This window comes from Pholis gunnellus (assembly GCF_910591455.1).
Source record: "Pholis gunnellus genome assembly, chromosome: 13".
In the NCBI taxonomy this organism is placed as follows: domain Eukaryota; kingdom Metazoa; phylum Chordata; class Actinopteri; order Perciformes; family Pholidae; genus Pholis; species Pholis gunnellus.
This window is the reverse complement of record NC_136540.1, coordinates 5843430-5861132: the sequence shown is the minus strand read 5'-3', so window position 1 is coordinate 5861132 and position 17703 is coordinate 5843430. Positions and strand designations below refer to the sequence as shown.

General features: G+C 42.4%; 3 protein-coding genes across 4 annotated transcripts; 1 reads left to right on the top strand and 2 right to left on the bottom strand.

The window, feature by feature from the left end:
* Positions 1 to 1083: 1083 nt before the first annotated feature.
* Positions 1084 to 9361, top strand: LOC306705167 (uncharacterized protein; the record flags this gene model as incomplete). Its single annotated transcript, XM_079171869.1, has 9 exons — positions 1084 to 1093; positions 1194 to 1296; positions 1441 to 1515; positions 3412 to 3437; positions 3601 to 3811; positions 7487 to 8782; positions 8878 to 8940; positions 9048 to 9150; positions 9251 to 9361. 9 exons carry the CDS (start codon positions 1084 to 1086, stop codon positions 9359 to 9361), a joined length of 1998 nt encoding a protein of 665 aa, XP_079027995.1.
* Positions 1392 to 5866, bottom strand: LOC306704630 (uncharacterized protein). 2 transcript variants are annotated; one of them, XR_013767317.1, is made up of 3 exons: positions 5631 to 5866; positions 2960 to 4649; positions 1392 to 1492 (listed from the first exon to the last, which is right to left on the bottom strand). XR_013767317.1 is itself a non-coding variant. In XM_079171060.1 (2 exons), the coding sequence occupies exon 2, from the start codon at positions 4641 to 4643 to the stop codon at positions 3345 to 3347; it is 1299 nt and encodes a 432-aa protein (XP_079027186.1). In that variant the 5' UTR covers positions 4644 to 4649; positions 5631 to 5866; the 3' UTR covers positions 2771 to 3344. The 2 variants fall into 2 exon arrangements, 1 of the variants encoding a protein (XP_079027186.1); XM_079171060.1 differs by lacking the exon at positions 1392 to 1492 and having other exon boundaries at positions 2771 to 4649.
* Positions 9362 to 10239: 878 nt separating the features above from the next.
* Positions 10240 to 13094, bottom strand: plp1b (proteolipid protein 1b). The gene is made up of 7 exons (XM_079171285.1): positions 13034 to 13094; positions 12490 to 12676; positions 12229 to 12385; positions 11789 to 11966; positions 11446 to 11519; positions 11196 to 11261; positions 10240 to 10529 (listed from the first exon to the last, which is right to left on the bottom strand). Exons 1-7 carry the CDS (start codon positions 13071 to 13073, stop codon positions 10458 to 10460), a joined length of 774 nt encoding a protein of 257 aa, XP_079027411.1. The 5' UTR covers positions 13074 to 13094; the 3' UTR covers positions 10240 to 10457.
* Positions 13095 to 17703: the final 4609 nt, after the last annotated feature.

Sequence of the window (17703 nt, the reverse complement as noted above, 5' to 3'; positions counted from 1 at the left end):
GAGCCGCCAAGAGGAAACAACACTAAAAAGGTTTCTTACGAAATTTCTTCAGTTATTGAGCTGCAAAGTGTCATTGCTGGCATCATTTACAGTACAGTATGAAAAAGAAAAACAGCACTAAGCACTAAACTGTCGGTTTAAAAAGGTCGTCTCACACCTTAGGAATTAAATGTGACTGTGTGGATTTGGCAACTCTGCGATGTAACATTTCAAGAAACACGGAACTTTAAAAACAATGTCACCTGTCTACCCACTCCTTGATTTACATGGAAACCAACCCACCCACCCCCTCGATCGACCTGCATAGCAGCATCCACTTTCACACTATCAGTGGGAGGAATCTGAAACAACAGGAGAGAGAGAGGGAGGGGGGGGGGCTCAGGTGGAAATATCTCCATACCTGCTCGACCGTATGAGACAAGAGACCCACAGGAAGCTTGACACCACTCTGCTCTGACACAGCTGACCTCAACAGGTGAGAGCACAATTTGGTGCAAGAATGGGCTGCACACTAGTTCTGTTTGATTTATTTATTTTGTTCCACTGGCTATGCAGGGGTAAGGGCTCATTACGGAGCCAGAGTTGCTTTAATTTCCTATGCATAATGTATTTGACCTGGTTAATTGGTGCTGGCACATCTCCTGCGAGATTCATCACAGGAGATTAAAACGCTAAGTGCAGGTCAAAATGTTAAGTGGAGCTCAAAGAGAATGCGGACCAGATGCCCAGTGTGACAGGACATGCACTGTAAACACGGGGCGGGTTCAGATCCTCAGCAAATATGGAGACTAATATGTAGAACAACATTATTACAATCTGTCAGGTTGGCTTTCTTTACTCCAGTAGAACATTTTTCAACCGTTTTCATTTTAAACAAATGTGGTTTAGTGTAAATATGTAATTTCAATGTTTATTAGTGCTCGTTAATTCAGAGAGGCAGATATAATATATTACAGTTGTGTACACTGCTATTACTGTTTTGTTTTATTTCTATGGAAACTTAAAAACAAACCTGGAAAAAATGAGAACATTTTATCATTAAATACTTTGATCAGGTTGAACATCTGAAAAAACACCAGCATCATGTCAAAGGGTAAGTCACACTTCAATCAAACATTTCAACCTGATTTTAAAGTGTTATGCATGTATTCTTGGTACCCAGTTCTGACAGAAAGTGTGTGTGTGTGTTGTAGAGGTTAACAGAAGCACGGTGTTTCAAACCACCAGGGTGCGGAATGCACTGAAAAATGACGGCTGTTGGATCCAGAAATCCAAGCAGGAGCAAGAAGAAGCGAGGTACTCTCAGAAATCAAGATGCAACATTGAAAACAAAGTCATAATTTAGAAGTAAATTAAATTGAAAAAAAAGAAAAAGAGCTACAAATCTAAATGGTGCAACAAAGACGCAGCAAATCCACAACAGCTTCTTCTGTCTTGCAGGACGGACCATGCTGTGGAGACCGGACCCTCTTCAGTCACGCACTCATACGTCCTGTCCACAGCCAAGAAATTTGAGTGAGTATCAGAGACATGTACAGGGCTGTATGCACATCCCTAAAAAAACTTCAACAGGAACTGGATAAAAAAAAAATCTAAAAAAGGAGAGAATTAAAACAAGAGATCCACACACTGTATCAGAAGCTCACATAAATATTAATTGAGATCTAGATCTCTCAGAACTACAGAGCTATACGCCTGACGAAGATCTCTGTTTGATGGAAACGTTGCATAGTTCAAATAGCTGAGGGGGCGTTTAACGCAGTGTGCGGATCTTCTCCGATCTGTCGACACTGCATTCACAACTAACGAGAGAAATGACAGCAGTAAAAACATTTTGTACCAACTGTCAATCCATCCGTACCGATGCAATACCACGGTGTGGCCAGAAGATGTCGCCATTTCTGACAGCATCAAGTGTTTCAAAGCAGTGAACACCAGAGCTTCAGAAAGCTTCGTTTCCCCATCACGAGTGAATGCATGAGATCTTCTAGACGTCATTAACAAACCAGCTTATTTGGGGTTGAACAAAACATTGTGATATTTAAATATTAGTCCTGCAGTCTGTGCATTAAAAAAGAATAAAGGCTTCAGTGATAAACCACCATGTGTAATATTTACATACATAAAGATGAACTGAGCCCTGGGCAGCTCTGCTCCATCCATACAGACCAGTGCTTTAGTTGCTTGATGAGGCATTGATCTGAACCCAATTATTACTGAATACAATTATTGATCTGAATACAATTATTACTTGAGTATTCCCACTAAAAGCCCACAGGAACTGCTTTACAGCTGCTACTCTTTCGGCAGCAGCTACTCTTTCGGCTAATGAACCTAATAAAAACATAAATCACAATTTCAGCCGTATAAATATTTTACCAGCCATCAACTTTTAGTGATCAAGTGCGTCAAATACTACCCTCAGTGTTTTGCTCAGCAGAAAAAAGTGAGGATTACTTTCTGTAATGTGGCATTCAATAATCATAGTCATATTCATTTACTTTGTTTAAATAGACCGAAATATGTTCTGCAACATTCACTGACTGTTTACACAGTTATCATAATTACTAATACATGCAGATGTGTTCCCCGCCTGTGTATTGTTGCCAGCTGTACCTATTGCAGTGACATTACATCACCTGACTTGAAAACGTACATGAGACACATGCGCGGACTTATGGACAGATTTGTGATGCAAAGATATTTTTAAAAAATACATTTATTTTCTCCCTGAGATCACAACGGTTAGTTCCTGTAATTACGTCTCAAAGAAGATAACATTTGACAATGTGGCTAAAATGTAATCTGTTTAATCTATTCTCTTGCTTTAATATGTCAGCTGAACAAACATTAAACCACTTCGATCAGTCCAGAACAGTTAGCTAGCTAGCTCGCACCGCTCACCTCGCGGACTAATCCAACGCTTACGCCACTAAAATAGAAATCAAGCATAACTTACTGTCCGTATTCTTGAGCTTGAGTTCATTTGTCGTACAGCAGGAGTTCTTTTGGCTCGTGAAGAAACGTCCACACGTCATGGCCTTGACTTTGACATGACTTTTCTGTCTCCGCTTGTTTCATTTGAATGACTTTTAGAGGCCCGAAGAGGTGAAAGTTACCGATATGTTACAAGAAACAAACAATGATTAGAGAATCTCCCTCATTTTGTCTTTCTTGTCCCATTAAAAAAACATTTGACTCCTTTAGATTTATCTTGGGGACCCCCATAGTGCACAGTACTCAAGCTGGAGTGTAACCCCATTCAGTATTTCCAATGACAGAACTACACAGGTTTTGTTCAATTATGCAGTCACTCAAAAAGGTACAGATTGCTGAGTCGAGAGTCAGGAGGAGGGTCCAGCAGCTGTGAGCTCTCCTACATTGTGCACTCCCTGTTCTGATGTGGACAAGGAGGGTCCAGCTGCTGGGCACAGGCTGTGCGACGCCATTAAATGCCCCTCGTTGATGGCAAAGTGGTTGAGCGGGTAGATGCCACATTTCCTGTAGCCTTCCTTCACAATCCTTACACCCTCCTCCTCCTTCGCTACCTGATACGTCTCTTTAAACACGCCCGAGAACTCCTTCTTGCTGACTGCGAAGTGAGTGTCGGTGGCGCAACCGTCACCTACGAGTGCCGCAAAACGCTGCTTCAGGAGGACAAAGAGACCGGCGTCGAGCGGCTGCAGGATGTGGGAGCAATGAGGCGGAAGGCACAGAAGGACCACGTCCTCGCTACGAGCCGTCTCCACCACCTCGAGGTTCAGGGGAGACCTGTGACCGTCGAAAATCAGCAGCAGCGGACGGCCCTTCGGTGCGTGCAGGAGGAAGTGCTTGAGGAACCATTTCTTGAAAAGGTCAGAGTTGACGTACCCAGAGTCTGACCACCCATAGAGGGCATTCGGAGGCCCTTGAGTCTTGTAGCATACTCCCCCTGGGTAGGCCTTTGAGTAGATAATAAATGGGGGAATTTCCTCTCCAGCTGCGCTAAAGCAAGCCAGGACGGAGATGTGGTCCCTCGAGCCTGGCGTTGGCTTGTAGCCCAGACTGGCAGATTTGGGGAGAATCACCCTCTTCCTGCCCAGCTGAAATCCTGTCTCATTGCAGTTGAAGATTTGATGAGGCTTGTCTCTGAGCCCGCGAGCGTCCATGACAGTGCTCAGCAAATGTAAAAACTGATCCACTGCTTCTTTTCTCACACACGTCGTCCTCCCACGGACAGTGTTGTCCGCGGGCTGAATGGTGATGTTCTTTTCTTGACGTTTTCGGAAATTGAGCCACCAGGTCTGGCCCAGTTTAGAAAATGCCACCCTCCGATGCTGCCGCTTATAAATGGACGAGGCAAAGGACACCAGCTGTTGCTTCGTCAGTGGGAAACCATGCTTGGACATGTGTAGAGAGAACTCCACCAACAGCTCCTCGTCTGCAGATGTTATGAGCTGAGCCGGCCCGCTGCGACTCCCTGGTGTCACCCGTCCACTGACTCTGTCCCCCAGCGACGATTTAGGGACTCCGAACTCTTTGGCGGCCTGTCTCACCGTACACCTTCCCGACTTCACCTCGATCAGCGCACGTTCCATGGCCTCCTCGGTCCATTTCTTCTTCTTCTTCCTGCCGACTTTGTCAAGATGATTCCTCGATGGCATTTCTTTCTGGGATGGCACAGGAAACACAAGCATGAATAACACATTCGACAAATACAGATACACACAATCAGCCTACTTATGTAGTTATCTTACAAAAAAAAACTATGTTTTAATAACCTTAATGGCAAAGGGGATTACATTCCTTCCTTATTTTGATACAAGTTTAGTTTACAAGATCGCTGTCCCAACTGTTAATGCGTACAAGCTCAAGAACCAGAGCAAAAGAATCTCCATCCAACTTGAGAAATACAAAGTTGTATTTGCATTCACTAATTAAAGGGGAATATGAATGGAACTAAAGTTATACAATCCCTCAGCAGATTATTTGTTCACTTAAAATTGTCATGCATTAACAGCCGTGTGATGGGCTCTTTGTTGATAGACCTCTAGTCAATCTATGAAGGCATTAAAAGGGGTCACAGTGCTCCTTTGTTCATCCAGAATACACAACCCAGCTCTCGATCAAAAACAAGTTTCACCAGCATTACACCCGGTTTAATATGTGAAAACAAAAAATGCATTTTATTTCTGCACTTTCTACATCCAGACCACATAAGTCAAGGCGTAGATGTAAAATATCTGACTAGTCAAGTTTGAATTTGATAAACATGGTGTATGAGGAAGTTTATAAGATCCTGATTCAAATCTCTTACAATATTATTTATTATCGCAAAAAAAAAGATTCTAGAGTTTTCATTTCTCTACCTACGACCTGATGGGTTTTTAAACTGTCTCTACGCTTTCCACGTTAATCTACTGCAAACATACTTGTTTCAAATCGGATAATTAGTGGTGTAACACCAGCCGAGAAATATTAGCTATGATGACGTTTCCTTCGCGTGTTAGTAGCTAACTTCTCTAATGAACTAACTGACTGCAGGTTCCTGTCATTTGACACAGGCACTGACTAAGTAATAATGTAGTTGAACTATCTGTCACAAAGCACCTTCTCCGTAGGTAAACTTGTTGGAATACCAACTGACTTACTGGTCTTGGGGTGTTTTAGTTAGTGGGGGACTCGTCCTGTGCTGGTTGTGTGACGTCGCGAACCGTTACGTTACAGTTATAAACTAGCTTACGTTACAATAGTGTGAAGCCTGGTGGTTTTTGAGACAAAATTACGCTTAAAATTACAAACCAAGTGGCAGTGTTTAGTCTACAGTCGCCGCTACATGTCTCTCGCTTTGAGAAAGTTTAAATTAGGCGGTTATGTTTAGTAAGAACCGCACACTTCCCTTCCTAGCATAAAACGCTTAGCATCACAAGCCTGAGGAAGAAATCCGGAAGTTAAAGGACGGTGTCTTCAAATTAAAGGTTCTAAGTTCCTGTTACAAAAATAAGTGTCCCATTGTACGGATTTCAGATACAATCAATACATTGCATCACAATGCAGATACATTTACAAACAGCAAATAAAGAACCACAGACAAATAAGTTCTGTATCACTCCAAAATGTTTCTCTTTTGGTTGGTTTTGAATATTTTTTATTTTAACATCATCCTACCTAATTAGATATAGAGCATTCGATATCAAAATATGTATGTACTTTTCCTTGCCAGATTAAGATAAATCTTTATCTATTACCATTTCCAAGGACAACACCATGCAAATGTATTTGAATAATTAGTTCCACTCACTTAATAATTAATTAAAAGGTCCACACGCCTTTTTTTTCAGTGTGTTCAGACCATTACCTTACGATCTATCAAGAGTTACATCATTATCAAGAGGTTTTGCTTCCACAAGCATAATTGATCCAGTTAAATTGTGTGTGTATCTCGCCTATAATGTCAACAGATGAGATACACAAACAGGACCAAATTCCCTAATTCAGGTAATTGGATCACATTCCTCAAGAAAACAGCTCCATCCCCTCACTTCAGTGCAACATGTTTGGTGATATTTACATGATTAGTAAACATTGTGTTGACATTTAAGGCTATTTGTCAGTTTTACTTCATCAATCATTGTAGCTTCCCCCCTTTTCTCCTGTGTGATTTGTTGTGCCCATCAAGTAATGCAGATCGGACTTTTTGCACAACATTTCTTTTATGTGAAGGTTATAGATGAACCTGTCACTTATATAAAAGAAGTATGAGTGATATTCTTAAACTGCCACACCTCCTACATCTTATCCTCCCTCACTGATAAGGTTTTATCTTTTGACACTTTATTCATAAGAAAGTGTACGTTACCTGACATGTTATTGTATATTTAAATTATCCCTTGCTTTTCATCATCTCAATATGGAGCATTTGGCTTTGATGTCAATTTTGAGCCGAAGTAGTTTAAAGTTGATGAAATGTTTCATTAGCGGTGGAGCATTAATTACCAAAATATAATTTGCTACTGTATGTTGTCTAAATGCCAGGGTTCTTTTCAAAGTGTGTTTCATAATCTTACCCTGTAGCTCAATAGATTCGCCACTGAGCCCTCCTCTCGAAAATACAGTTCTCTCCATCTGAAGGTTATGGATGTTCTGAATTTTAATTGAAAATACACTGCAAACAATGAGAAACCACGAATGCAAACTTGTTTTCAGGTTTGCATTATTACCTTAAGTTAAGTCTGAACATTTAAAACCCCAAATATTGAATGTTTGTGCCAGATGTACATGTTTGTTATTTTCTGCTCTATGTTTTAGAGATTCTTCTAATCAGGGAAATGGTGAAGTTATTCCTCCCCAAGAAGATGCTCAGCCTGAGGGGTCAACAGTGGAGACCTCAGATGATGCAAAGTTAGTATGAGAGTACCTCTACATTGAGTGTAACTGCTGAGTCGAGGGATTTTTGTTCCTATGTCTTTTCTGCATAGCTGGGAATAAGTAACTCCCTCTGTTACAGGCCCCAAGCACCCACAGAAGAACGTATCCAGAAGGATGAGACACATCCAGAAGAAACAGTTGCCAACACAACGGCAGAAAACAAGGAAGATGCTGCAGTTTACCAGTCAAATGTTGAACAAAATGGCGGGGCTGCTGACGCCTCTGCAGAGGTTCATGTTGCAGAACAAATCCCAAATGGTGAACCACAGCCAGTTTCTTCAACAGAGGAAAATCCAGAAGCCTTGTCTCCTGTGGAGCCAGTTGAGCAAACAGTTGCCACCACAAGTGCCGAAAACAAGGGAGAACAAACTGATAAAACAGTTGACCAGTCAAACGTAGAACACAATGAGGCCGTGGTCTCAGTGGATGCTCATATGGAAGATCCGGTTGCAGAAACCTCTGTTGTTCCTGCAGTCGAACTGAAACCCAAAGAAGAACCTGCAACCAAAACAGAGCCAGCTAATGCGACACAATTGGAAGATGCAGGAGTACAATCCGTTGTACAGTCTGCAGAGGGAAGTTGTGAGAAAGGTCCTCCAGAACAGGCTGCAGAAGAAAGTGTTGAAGCTGTAGCTGAGGTTGCTGTGGAGTCATCATCTGACACAAGTGACGTGGTTAATGCAACACCTGGAAAAGAAGCTGCTCTACAAATCAGTGTGGAACCAGTCCCTGATTTATTGGCAGAATCTGAATCCGAACGGCCTAACCCACCTCCTACTGAAACTGCTACAGAGGGGAATTGTGAGAAAGGTCCCCCAGAACAGGCTGCAGAAGAAAGTGTTGAAGCTGTAGCTGAAGTTGCTGTGGAGTCATCACCTGAGACACCTGACGTAACTGATGCAGCAGGAGAGAATGCTGCTCTCCAAGTGAGTGTGGACCCAGTCCCTGACTTAGTGGCAGATACTGCATCTGAATCACCTACCAAATCTGCTGCTGAAGCTGCAGTTAAGCCTGAAGAGTCTACAGTCGAGTCTGCAGCCTCCGCAGAGCCGGTTTTGAAGACTGGAGCTGAAGAGGTAGTTGAGTGTGAAGTCCAGCCTGTTGAAAACCCTGTTGTCGAGCAAAGTGTTGAGCCAACACCTGAGAGAGCGGCAGATCATGTGGTGGAGCTGAGCGTGAAGGATGCTGTTGAACCTGTAACATCTTCAGACGCAGAAGCTGCTCAGGATACGTTCTCCTGCAGACTCATTGAACTGTCGGAAGCATTAGATGTGGAGCCGCCGACAACTGAAGCTGCTCCTGAGCCTCTGAAGGACCCAAAACCATCCCACAGTGAGGAGACCAAGCTGAACCAACACTCTGATGATACCAACACGTAAGTAAGCTCTTATAAAAATGAACCACAGCACATATTTTCTGGTTTTCATGTTTTCACTTCTTTATTTTTTTGCTTATGGCTATTTTTTGTAGCTGTGACGTGTCTCAAAAGTCCAAGGAAGACCCACAATCCACACAAACTCGGGATAAGCCCAGGTAATGTCTCAAAATGTAGAAATTCAGACATTGTCTAAGTTATGATACATAGTTCATACACAAAGGTTAACATTGGTGATAATCTTTTTAACACTTTCTCTCCACAGCACGAAAAGCAATGTTTGTTCATTCTGTGAGAAAACAATGGATGGAAATGTCAAGATCTACCTCAGTGAACCGGTGATGACCTGCCACCCTGACTGTCTGAAGGTTTGTTCTGCCGCTCACCAAACAAATGGTTCATGTCTATTATTGAGTGACGGGCTATTATGTCATTGCATAATGTTAATATTGAGTATGTTTTTTGCAGTGTGGTGTGTGTGCAATGGTCCTGGGAGATTTGATGACCACCATGTTCTTGCATAACCAAGTGGTCCATTGTGGTGGCTGCTTTGCAGAAGCTCTCGAGACCAAAACCTAACTGGGATGAATATGTTGCTCTCTACAACACTCAAAGTGTACTGCAATTAACGTGCTGTTCGGACAGAGGACCTCACTGTTTTTCCTGTTTTTTTTTTAGAACATTATGTAAGAATTCTTCTAGAAAAATAAGTGACAGCATACTATATCTGGTTGTAATTGCCAAAGATGATTATATGAGATACAATCAACATGAAAGATTTCTATCGTGACATACTGTATATGTTTAAATAAACACAAATGACTGCCTCCGATTAAAATTGTTTATTCAGCCTTAATTAAGCAATTGAGCATACACACAACAAAGCTCAGTAAGTAGCAGGGCTACAATTGAAACATGAGTCACTGGTTATTGAAGCGTCAACACCTCAGCAACATAAAAACAGCTTATTTTAAGCAGCAACCCAAAAACATCCAGAAAAATGGATGCATGTCTTTGTTTCCCTCCTACACAGTGGCATTTAAACGAAGCAAAAATGCAGTATGAGTGAATGCAAAGTACATGTGTTGTGAGTGAAAGCACAGAGGGAGATGAGAGGACACACCAAACCCATGCAGAGAACTTTGGTACATTCAGCCTCCCTTGCTTTAGTTCACACAATGTTGCTACACAAGATACGCAAGATAATGAGGCAGCAGCAAAATCACACTCAGAACCATTTTGCATCAGTAAACACTGAATGGCAGGCATGCAGTTATGATTTGCAAGGTAAGCTGTCATTGCTCTTAATTATTCATGAAACATCATACATCACAATCTGACAACAGCATCAGCACCAATTTAGCTTTGCAAAAACAATGCAACGAGAGACGCGACCTGCGAGAGGGGAATGAACAACAAAGCTAAGAGAATCATCTGAGAGGAGGATTTGAGGACGAGGCTGCCGGGTGGGAATTATCTTCATCTCTCTGTCCGTTGTTCATACAAAACAGCGATGAGAAACATTTGTCTGTTATTAGACACGTCTAAAGAAATACTATAGCAGGTGATCCACGTTCGGAGGATGCTGTTTCCCAGAGGATGGATGGAAGTCCAGTGTTGACATTCTCCATTTTATAGCCAGAGGATGTTGTTGACTGGGACCGAGGTGTTGCACCTAGCGGACGCCTTTCCGGCCCAGGAACCGCAAGACAGCGTAATTGTAGGTGGTGGCAGCCAGATACAAAAACTGCAAAGAGAACATTGAGATGGAGGTGGGAAGAATAGAAAGGAAAAACATTTTAACATATGTGACCTTTTTTAAAGGGTCGATTCAAACATATTTTCTTACTTGCCTCAAAGGGTATCTAACCATGCAGGTTTGGAGTTATCCAGGGTTTGACAAATTCATTTTTGATATTTCTGCTGCAGAAGGCATTTTTTTATTGTACCCTCATTGAAAACTGACTTTTACTCCTGATAATCTGCACATTTTGTTAGAACTATTTATTTGAAAAAATATGGATTTATAAATGATGCTTATATCATGGCATGTCCTTTGTCTTTTTCATTAATATTGTATGATGAAACTCACAGAGACAAATGAGTCAACAAATAAAATGTAAAATAAGAAAGTATTTCCTCTGAAAACTGCTCATAGCAAGGCCCAGAAGGAGATGTTGCAGCTGAAAGTCATTATTGCATGCTGTGACGACCACAAAATACATTTCATTAACTTCAATTGTATTGCGGCTGCAATAATCTAAGAGACACATATCTTTAAACCTAACCAACTAAAAACGTGGGTAAACTGACCCTTTACATGCGATTCAACTGGCAGTATTAACAAGAGCAATCTTAGATGAAATATTGAATCTGACCAGAAAGCATGCAAATTGCCAAAGCAATTGCTCACCAGTGCCAAGAGAGTGACCCCGGCACCAGCAAATGCAGCTATGTACAAGTCATAGGTGACGTAGAACTGCAAGACATATCAAACACAGGTTAGTTTATATTCAGAATCATTGCATTAAAACATTTGCTAACACACCACACATTCATATCTCAGAATAGACTTTACACTGATTCTGCTCATTGATTTTAACGTGAGGATGCTGACACAAGACTAAACTGTGCGAAAGGAAATATTGAATTTGGCTACTCACTTCGCTGGTTTTGCAGATAGATGCCAAGGTCATTCCACAAGCCTTGCCTGGCATTGCATTCCAAGGAAGCAGACCTTAAATGAAGACATGACGTAAGTGTCTCGTGCAATTGCTGAATCTTGATGAGTTATGACGCATTTAAGTTCCTGCTTGCATGCAGCATGTCAGGGACACAGACGTGAAGAAATTTAGATAAAGCTGCAGTTATCTTTATTATTTCATAACCTATTCAACAAGCAGTGTTGCATCCATTCCTCAATGATAAATTCCTTGCTTTCACGGACACATTAACATTCTCGTCAGGTGGAGAATGTGCCAGTCAGTCATTATAAGGACAACACACCATACTGCCTGGCATCCATGCAAATCCAGCCGTGCTGATTAATGCTGGGGGTTGTTTCAGCCAGGATGTTGATGTTGTGGCAGGTCTGCTCCATGTTGAACAAGAAGAAGACTGGGATAGCAGAGAAGGCAAACACTGCCAGCCAGATGAAAGCCAAGATGTACGTCACTATGATAAACTGTCGAAATAAGAAAGTGCAGGACGTCAGGTGACAGAGATGTGGCGATATATAGGAGCCCAGGTTTCAGTGTGATGAATGTGCTGTTATTAAATTCATTGCTATTAACCATAAGTCATGATTCTGTGCAGGAATCGCTGAAATAAAGAACATTTCATTCAACTTGGGAGCAAGAATACAACCAGCATTCAGCATCTTAACAATGACATCATATTTACCCTCCCTCTTGACTCCCCCTCCCGTCCCATCTCCTTGTTCTCACCGTCAGGCTGAGGCAGCGGCCACAGTGGGTGCTCCTGAATTCTCCAAACGTCTGCTTCACCGCGCTCGTGGTGTAGAAACCCTCAGCCAGCAGCAGGATACCATAGAGGAAGAAAAACGACGCCAGGCCATAGATCACGTACTGGAAGTATTTGATACTGGGACAGTCACAGGGAGAGACGTCAGGTCAAACAGCAAAAAAGAAACCACTCTTGAGAGGCCAAAAGTCACAATAAAGAGAATTCATTGAAGCATCACTCACAAGGAGGCCATGACCACAAAGTCTTGGACGTTGCGGGCGAAGTACGTCTCGACGAGGACCTCAGTGTGGGACAACGCTTCATGCCCACAGCCACAAAATAACGCCATGCCGGCATAGCACAGCAGGGTGGCCACCAGGGATGGGTAGGGCACTGCCCCAATGCACCGGATACAGCAATCATAACAACCTGAGGGGGTATAATATATCAGCACACAGGCGGCACACACCGCACATATAATCACACAACACATCTACGCCACGGTGGGGAACTCTTTCACCCTGTGGGGGAGCTATGAAAAAGGCCTCGCTCTGTCTGCAAATCCATGAGCATACACCAAGAACCCGGCAACAGGCAAGAAAGCAACAGAAAAAAATAAAAATTAGTGACAAACAAGAGTTCAAGCAGCGATTCCCAATTAAGCGTCCAAACAAAAGCAGTCACCACTGACTTCGCGACAACCTCATGCACTTCTCTGTTGAAGCAGGTAGCAAATATCCCCAGTGTTAATAAATGCATTGGCAGAAATGGGATAGAGGGAAGCACCTAAGGCTTTGCAAAGCCAAGGCTGCCTGACCGGAAACATTTGCTGCTTCTGATCCTGTACTCCACAATCAAGAGAGGTCCCAGTGCCAACCAGTGATGTACAGTGCTGTCTACAAGCTGTTGCTACAGTAAAATAAGTCTCTGCGCTGACTTCATCTGTATGTTAAAGCTCCTCTGCTGGTACCAGCACCTCACAGCTCAGCCCCTACTAACTCTGGTCCTGCCCTCTTTGTCCAGCGGTCACAGACGTCACCAGGCGAGAGACAGAGAGAGAGAGATGGTGGCGAAACTCTGGCCTCAGGGGGCCTAAAGAAAGAGCTTCTCTTTGTGGCTGCAGATACAATATCCATTGTCTTTGCCATGATCAGGGAGGAACAAAGGGCAGCGATGTTAAATAAACAAAGACCATGGTGCCACAAAACACACACACACACACACAGTAGTATGTGGTGGCAGAAGGGTCACCAGGACCGTCTCTACACCATAGTCAATATCACTACTCAGGCCATCCTCCCTCCACAGCTGGCTGAGACTGGTACCATGGCACTGAGTGTCAATGCCAGCGGGGGCTGGGTTCAAGTGTTCAAAGAGTGGGTAGAAGCATAGTGAACGAGGGGGGGGGGGGGCAATTTGAATATCTGCAACAACAACAACAACAATAACAACAACTCCACTCAGTTTTGTCGCTACACATTTTGACATTCTTAGGTGGCCAAACTATTTTAGTGCGATAAAACATTCTGATAATTTCAGGTCATTGTTACTTTATTGTCTCCCGTGGGAGAAAATTGTCTTGGTTTTAGGTCAAAACCAAACATTACAATAAAACACATTAAATAAGAGCACACGTGCAGTTATTAGTTTGAGATAAAACCGCCATCCTCTCTCGGGCCAATTTCACAAATTATTGGATTTTAGTTGGAAGACGCTGTGAGTTCAACAAACTGCTGCAAAAGTATAAATAGTAACAGCAGGAAGACTGCTAGAGCTCCAAAATGATAGTGCCGGCAGACGCCCACGCTTCAGCTGTGCCCTGCAACAGTGACTACAGTGATAAAGTGATAAAGGCCTTTATTTCAACTCAGTGCAAAAGGCATTTACAGTAGATGTCAGATCACCAATCACGACTTAAAAAGCTGCTAAAAACTTCTGAGCATGAGCGATAGTTTGTGAGTGAGAAAAAGAAAATGGTCAGCAGAGGTTATTTGGGTCCACGGCTCTCATGGAAATCTGCTAATTTATACCCATGACACATGAGGGAGTTTCTGACCTCTTTTCACCTCTTTGACCTGGAATGGCCTTGGCATGTTGAGAGTCCATCTCTGTCAGCCACTCTGATTCCACTCATTGTTTGTGGTTAAAAGGGGTTAGAAGAGGTAACGAGGAGTTCCGTCTTTATTTAAAAGCAAGCAACCCTGAGCAGAGCCTTCCATTTCAGTCTTATGAAATCATCATTGTATGTTAAATTACAGTATATTAAATACAAGGGTAAATCAGTGGTAAATCAGTGATCCATCTGTGGATCTCAAAATACATTTGTTGAATGAAAAAACAGGATTAAATTGCAGCAAATCCTGCCCACAGTGGACAAGGGCAACATGGACAGAAAGGATATATTAAAGGCAACATTAGTAAGTTATTGAAATTCACATTTTCAAATCACATTAATAATAGATGATAAGAGTTATTAAAGATTCTGTGCACTCACCCATGTCCAGAGAGAAGTGTGGGGGTTATTGAAGTTTTGCTGGGTCGCTTTGTGACTGTGATATGAGGATATGAGAAGTTATTCCCCGCCACTCCTATATGAATCTGACTCGCGCTTTTGTCTCATCAACAATAGATAGACCACATCTCCTCGACTCACATCTTAAAGTCACAAAGTCCCATTTCAGCTGCCAGTCATTATTTATGGAGCCATGGGTTCAGAACTGGGGCCAGAAAGTGGGTTATAAATTCTGTTATGAGTTTTCTTCTTGGTATTTGGCGATATTTACTGTTTTTGAGCTGCTTGAATTCTTTTGATTGCGCAAAAGAATGTGAGTAATTTAGTAGAAATGGGAGTTTTTGCATGCACACAAAGATTACAGAGATATCAGTTGATACGTCCAATCTATTTTTAAGTGCAAAGTTGCACAGTTTTCTTTATTTATACATACAACACAAATTATCTACCACAGCTATCCTTACATCTTTACATGTCTTAACCTCAGAGGTGTTTAATTATTGCACATGTTGATTTGAAGGCTGTATTTCATTAACTTTTAATGGCTCGTCTGTTTATCGTCAACATGCATGTGTTGTCTGTCTGCACGCGCACATGCTAGATGTCAGCGAGATACAACAAGCAGGTCTGAGGGCCCTCAGAGCAGCGTCCTGAGAAACACACAGTGATGAGAGGTACGCACAGACAAAAGAGTGAAATAAATCGAAACGCCGGTGACTGACATCGATGAAATTGACCAACAAGGGTGACATTGACGGTCGGGTCCAGCTGCTGCCCTCCTTCCCTCCCTCCCTCATGTTTGACCCAGTTGATGTCAAAGCCGGGTTCAGCACAAAGAAGCCAGTGTGGAGCAGGAGAAAACACAATTTTTTTTCTTTTTTCTAGGAGAAGTCCCTCATCCTATTTTTGCTTCCCCATTTGAAGCCCATGACAAAATGGACATAAATGTTAAAAACCACAAGGGAGCTACAGACAACCGTCATACCACCAATTGGGCCGGATAATAACAATCATCTCCCTTTGCAAATCATCACATTGGAGCGACTGATCTGTTGGTGAACATGGATTCACTCCACTTAAGATGGTGTCAATATTAAACCAATGGGCTAAAGGACTCAAAAGCAGACTCGGGGGACAGATCAGTCGCAGGTAAAAACAGTTTACTGAAGCAGGGTTTGGTAAACAGGGGATAAGTCAGCATAAGGCCAAAGTACCAAATCATAAGGCTGAGTCTAAATCCAAAAATCAGATCAAACACTAGAGACTAACTCTTGAACAGAGAACAGATAAAGGGGAGAACGGACTAAATACACAAGGGAGGAAGGGTAATCAGGAGCAGGTGAAGCCAATCAAGGCGGGGCAGTTAATCACACAGGCGGGAAACGCACAACGGCGGGAAGTGAAGACACCGAAACGAGAGAGACGACAAGTAAGTGCCGAAATAAAACAGGAAATGAGACAAATACTGAAGAAATAAGAAGACTTATCTTACACAGGGGACCGGGATGTGACAGTTGTTCACAGAATAATAGCCTTGTGGATTGGTGAATTGCTTGGTGTGAGTTTACAGTCTGTAGCCTTTTGTCTCCAAGAAAAACAGAATAATGACACACAAAGTAATTAGTATGTAGAAAGGAGTAATGAGATCAGGAAGTGAGAGAGCGGAGAGGAATGATGCTTTTGAAATCTCAGAGAAAAAACATGAGAGAGAGCGAGAGAGAGAGAGAAAAGAGACGGGTAGCATTAATTAACCTCGGTACAGTACATGGGAGTGTAGAATGGTTGTCAGCTTTACTCTTGAGATGTGAATTAGCAATGATTTTGACGACTTAAAGGACGGGATTATGAGGACAAGTTTTGGAGACTTGGTGGCTTCGGTGGCATGAAGAGAGCAATTCATTAATTTATGAATGAACTATATTCCACAAAAACCGATGCAGATGGTGGCCGGGGATGCGAGCAGCTCAGATGATGAATTATTGGGTAACTCTTAATGAGACGGCTGATTTTGAACTAGCACATTACTCTCCGAGCAAGTATAGCAAGCGCTATCATGGTGCATATATTAATATGTGTTTAGCATAATCACATAGAAAACTGTACCTATATCATGATCAGCACCATGGACAGCAGAGACTACATTGTGAGCGCTACTATACATCAATGTATGTGACTGTGTGACATTTTTATAATTGTTTGCTGCGTGATAGATATTTTCTATCTACCAATATTTATGCGCTGCAAGTGATATGCATGTGTTGATACAGGGGGGGGGCTGTAAAATGTTTGCACCACCTTCTATCCCTGTTATGGTAATGTGTGTTATCTTGTGACAAAACGAACAAACAGGCACCAAACAAACAAACAAGAACTTGGAGGACAAAAACACGTCAGGCTCAGTCAGAAGTGAGTTCAGTGGCGATGACCTCCCGCGGGGAGCGCTTGAATTATTTGTTTTACGGCATGATGAAGCAAAGGGAGGACTGAGCTGTGTTCTCCAGCAGGGTGTTTATTTGCTCGCGTGTTTGATTGTCTTTCATGCTAATCTCAGACTCTGCTGGCTGCGCGCTTGAAGCCTGGGGAAACTGCAACCAGGCGCTGTGTGTGTTCCAACATTTTTAAAGATTTTCCCTAAAACTGCAGGAGGACCAGAGCAACAGCAGTTAGAGGCACAAGTGGAAGATTAAGGAAAGGTGGAAAAAGAGGACTGTGCTATTGCTGGAGGTAGATCAACATGAGATTGTAACTGATGAGCAATTATGGCTGAGAAACTCAATGAAAACATGCAAAGAAAGAGTGAGGTTTGGAAAGTGAAGTCATTCTCTGAGAGCCTTAAAACAAGGCTATATAAACGTGAAACTACATGCAGTAATGATAAATGGTAAAAGGTAGTGTAACAATAGTAAAAGTAGAGAATAGTCTTGAAGAAGTCAGCAAACTAGTC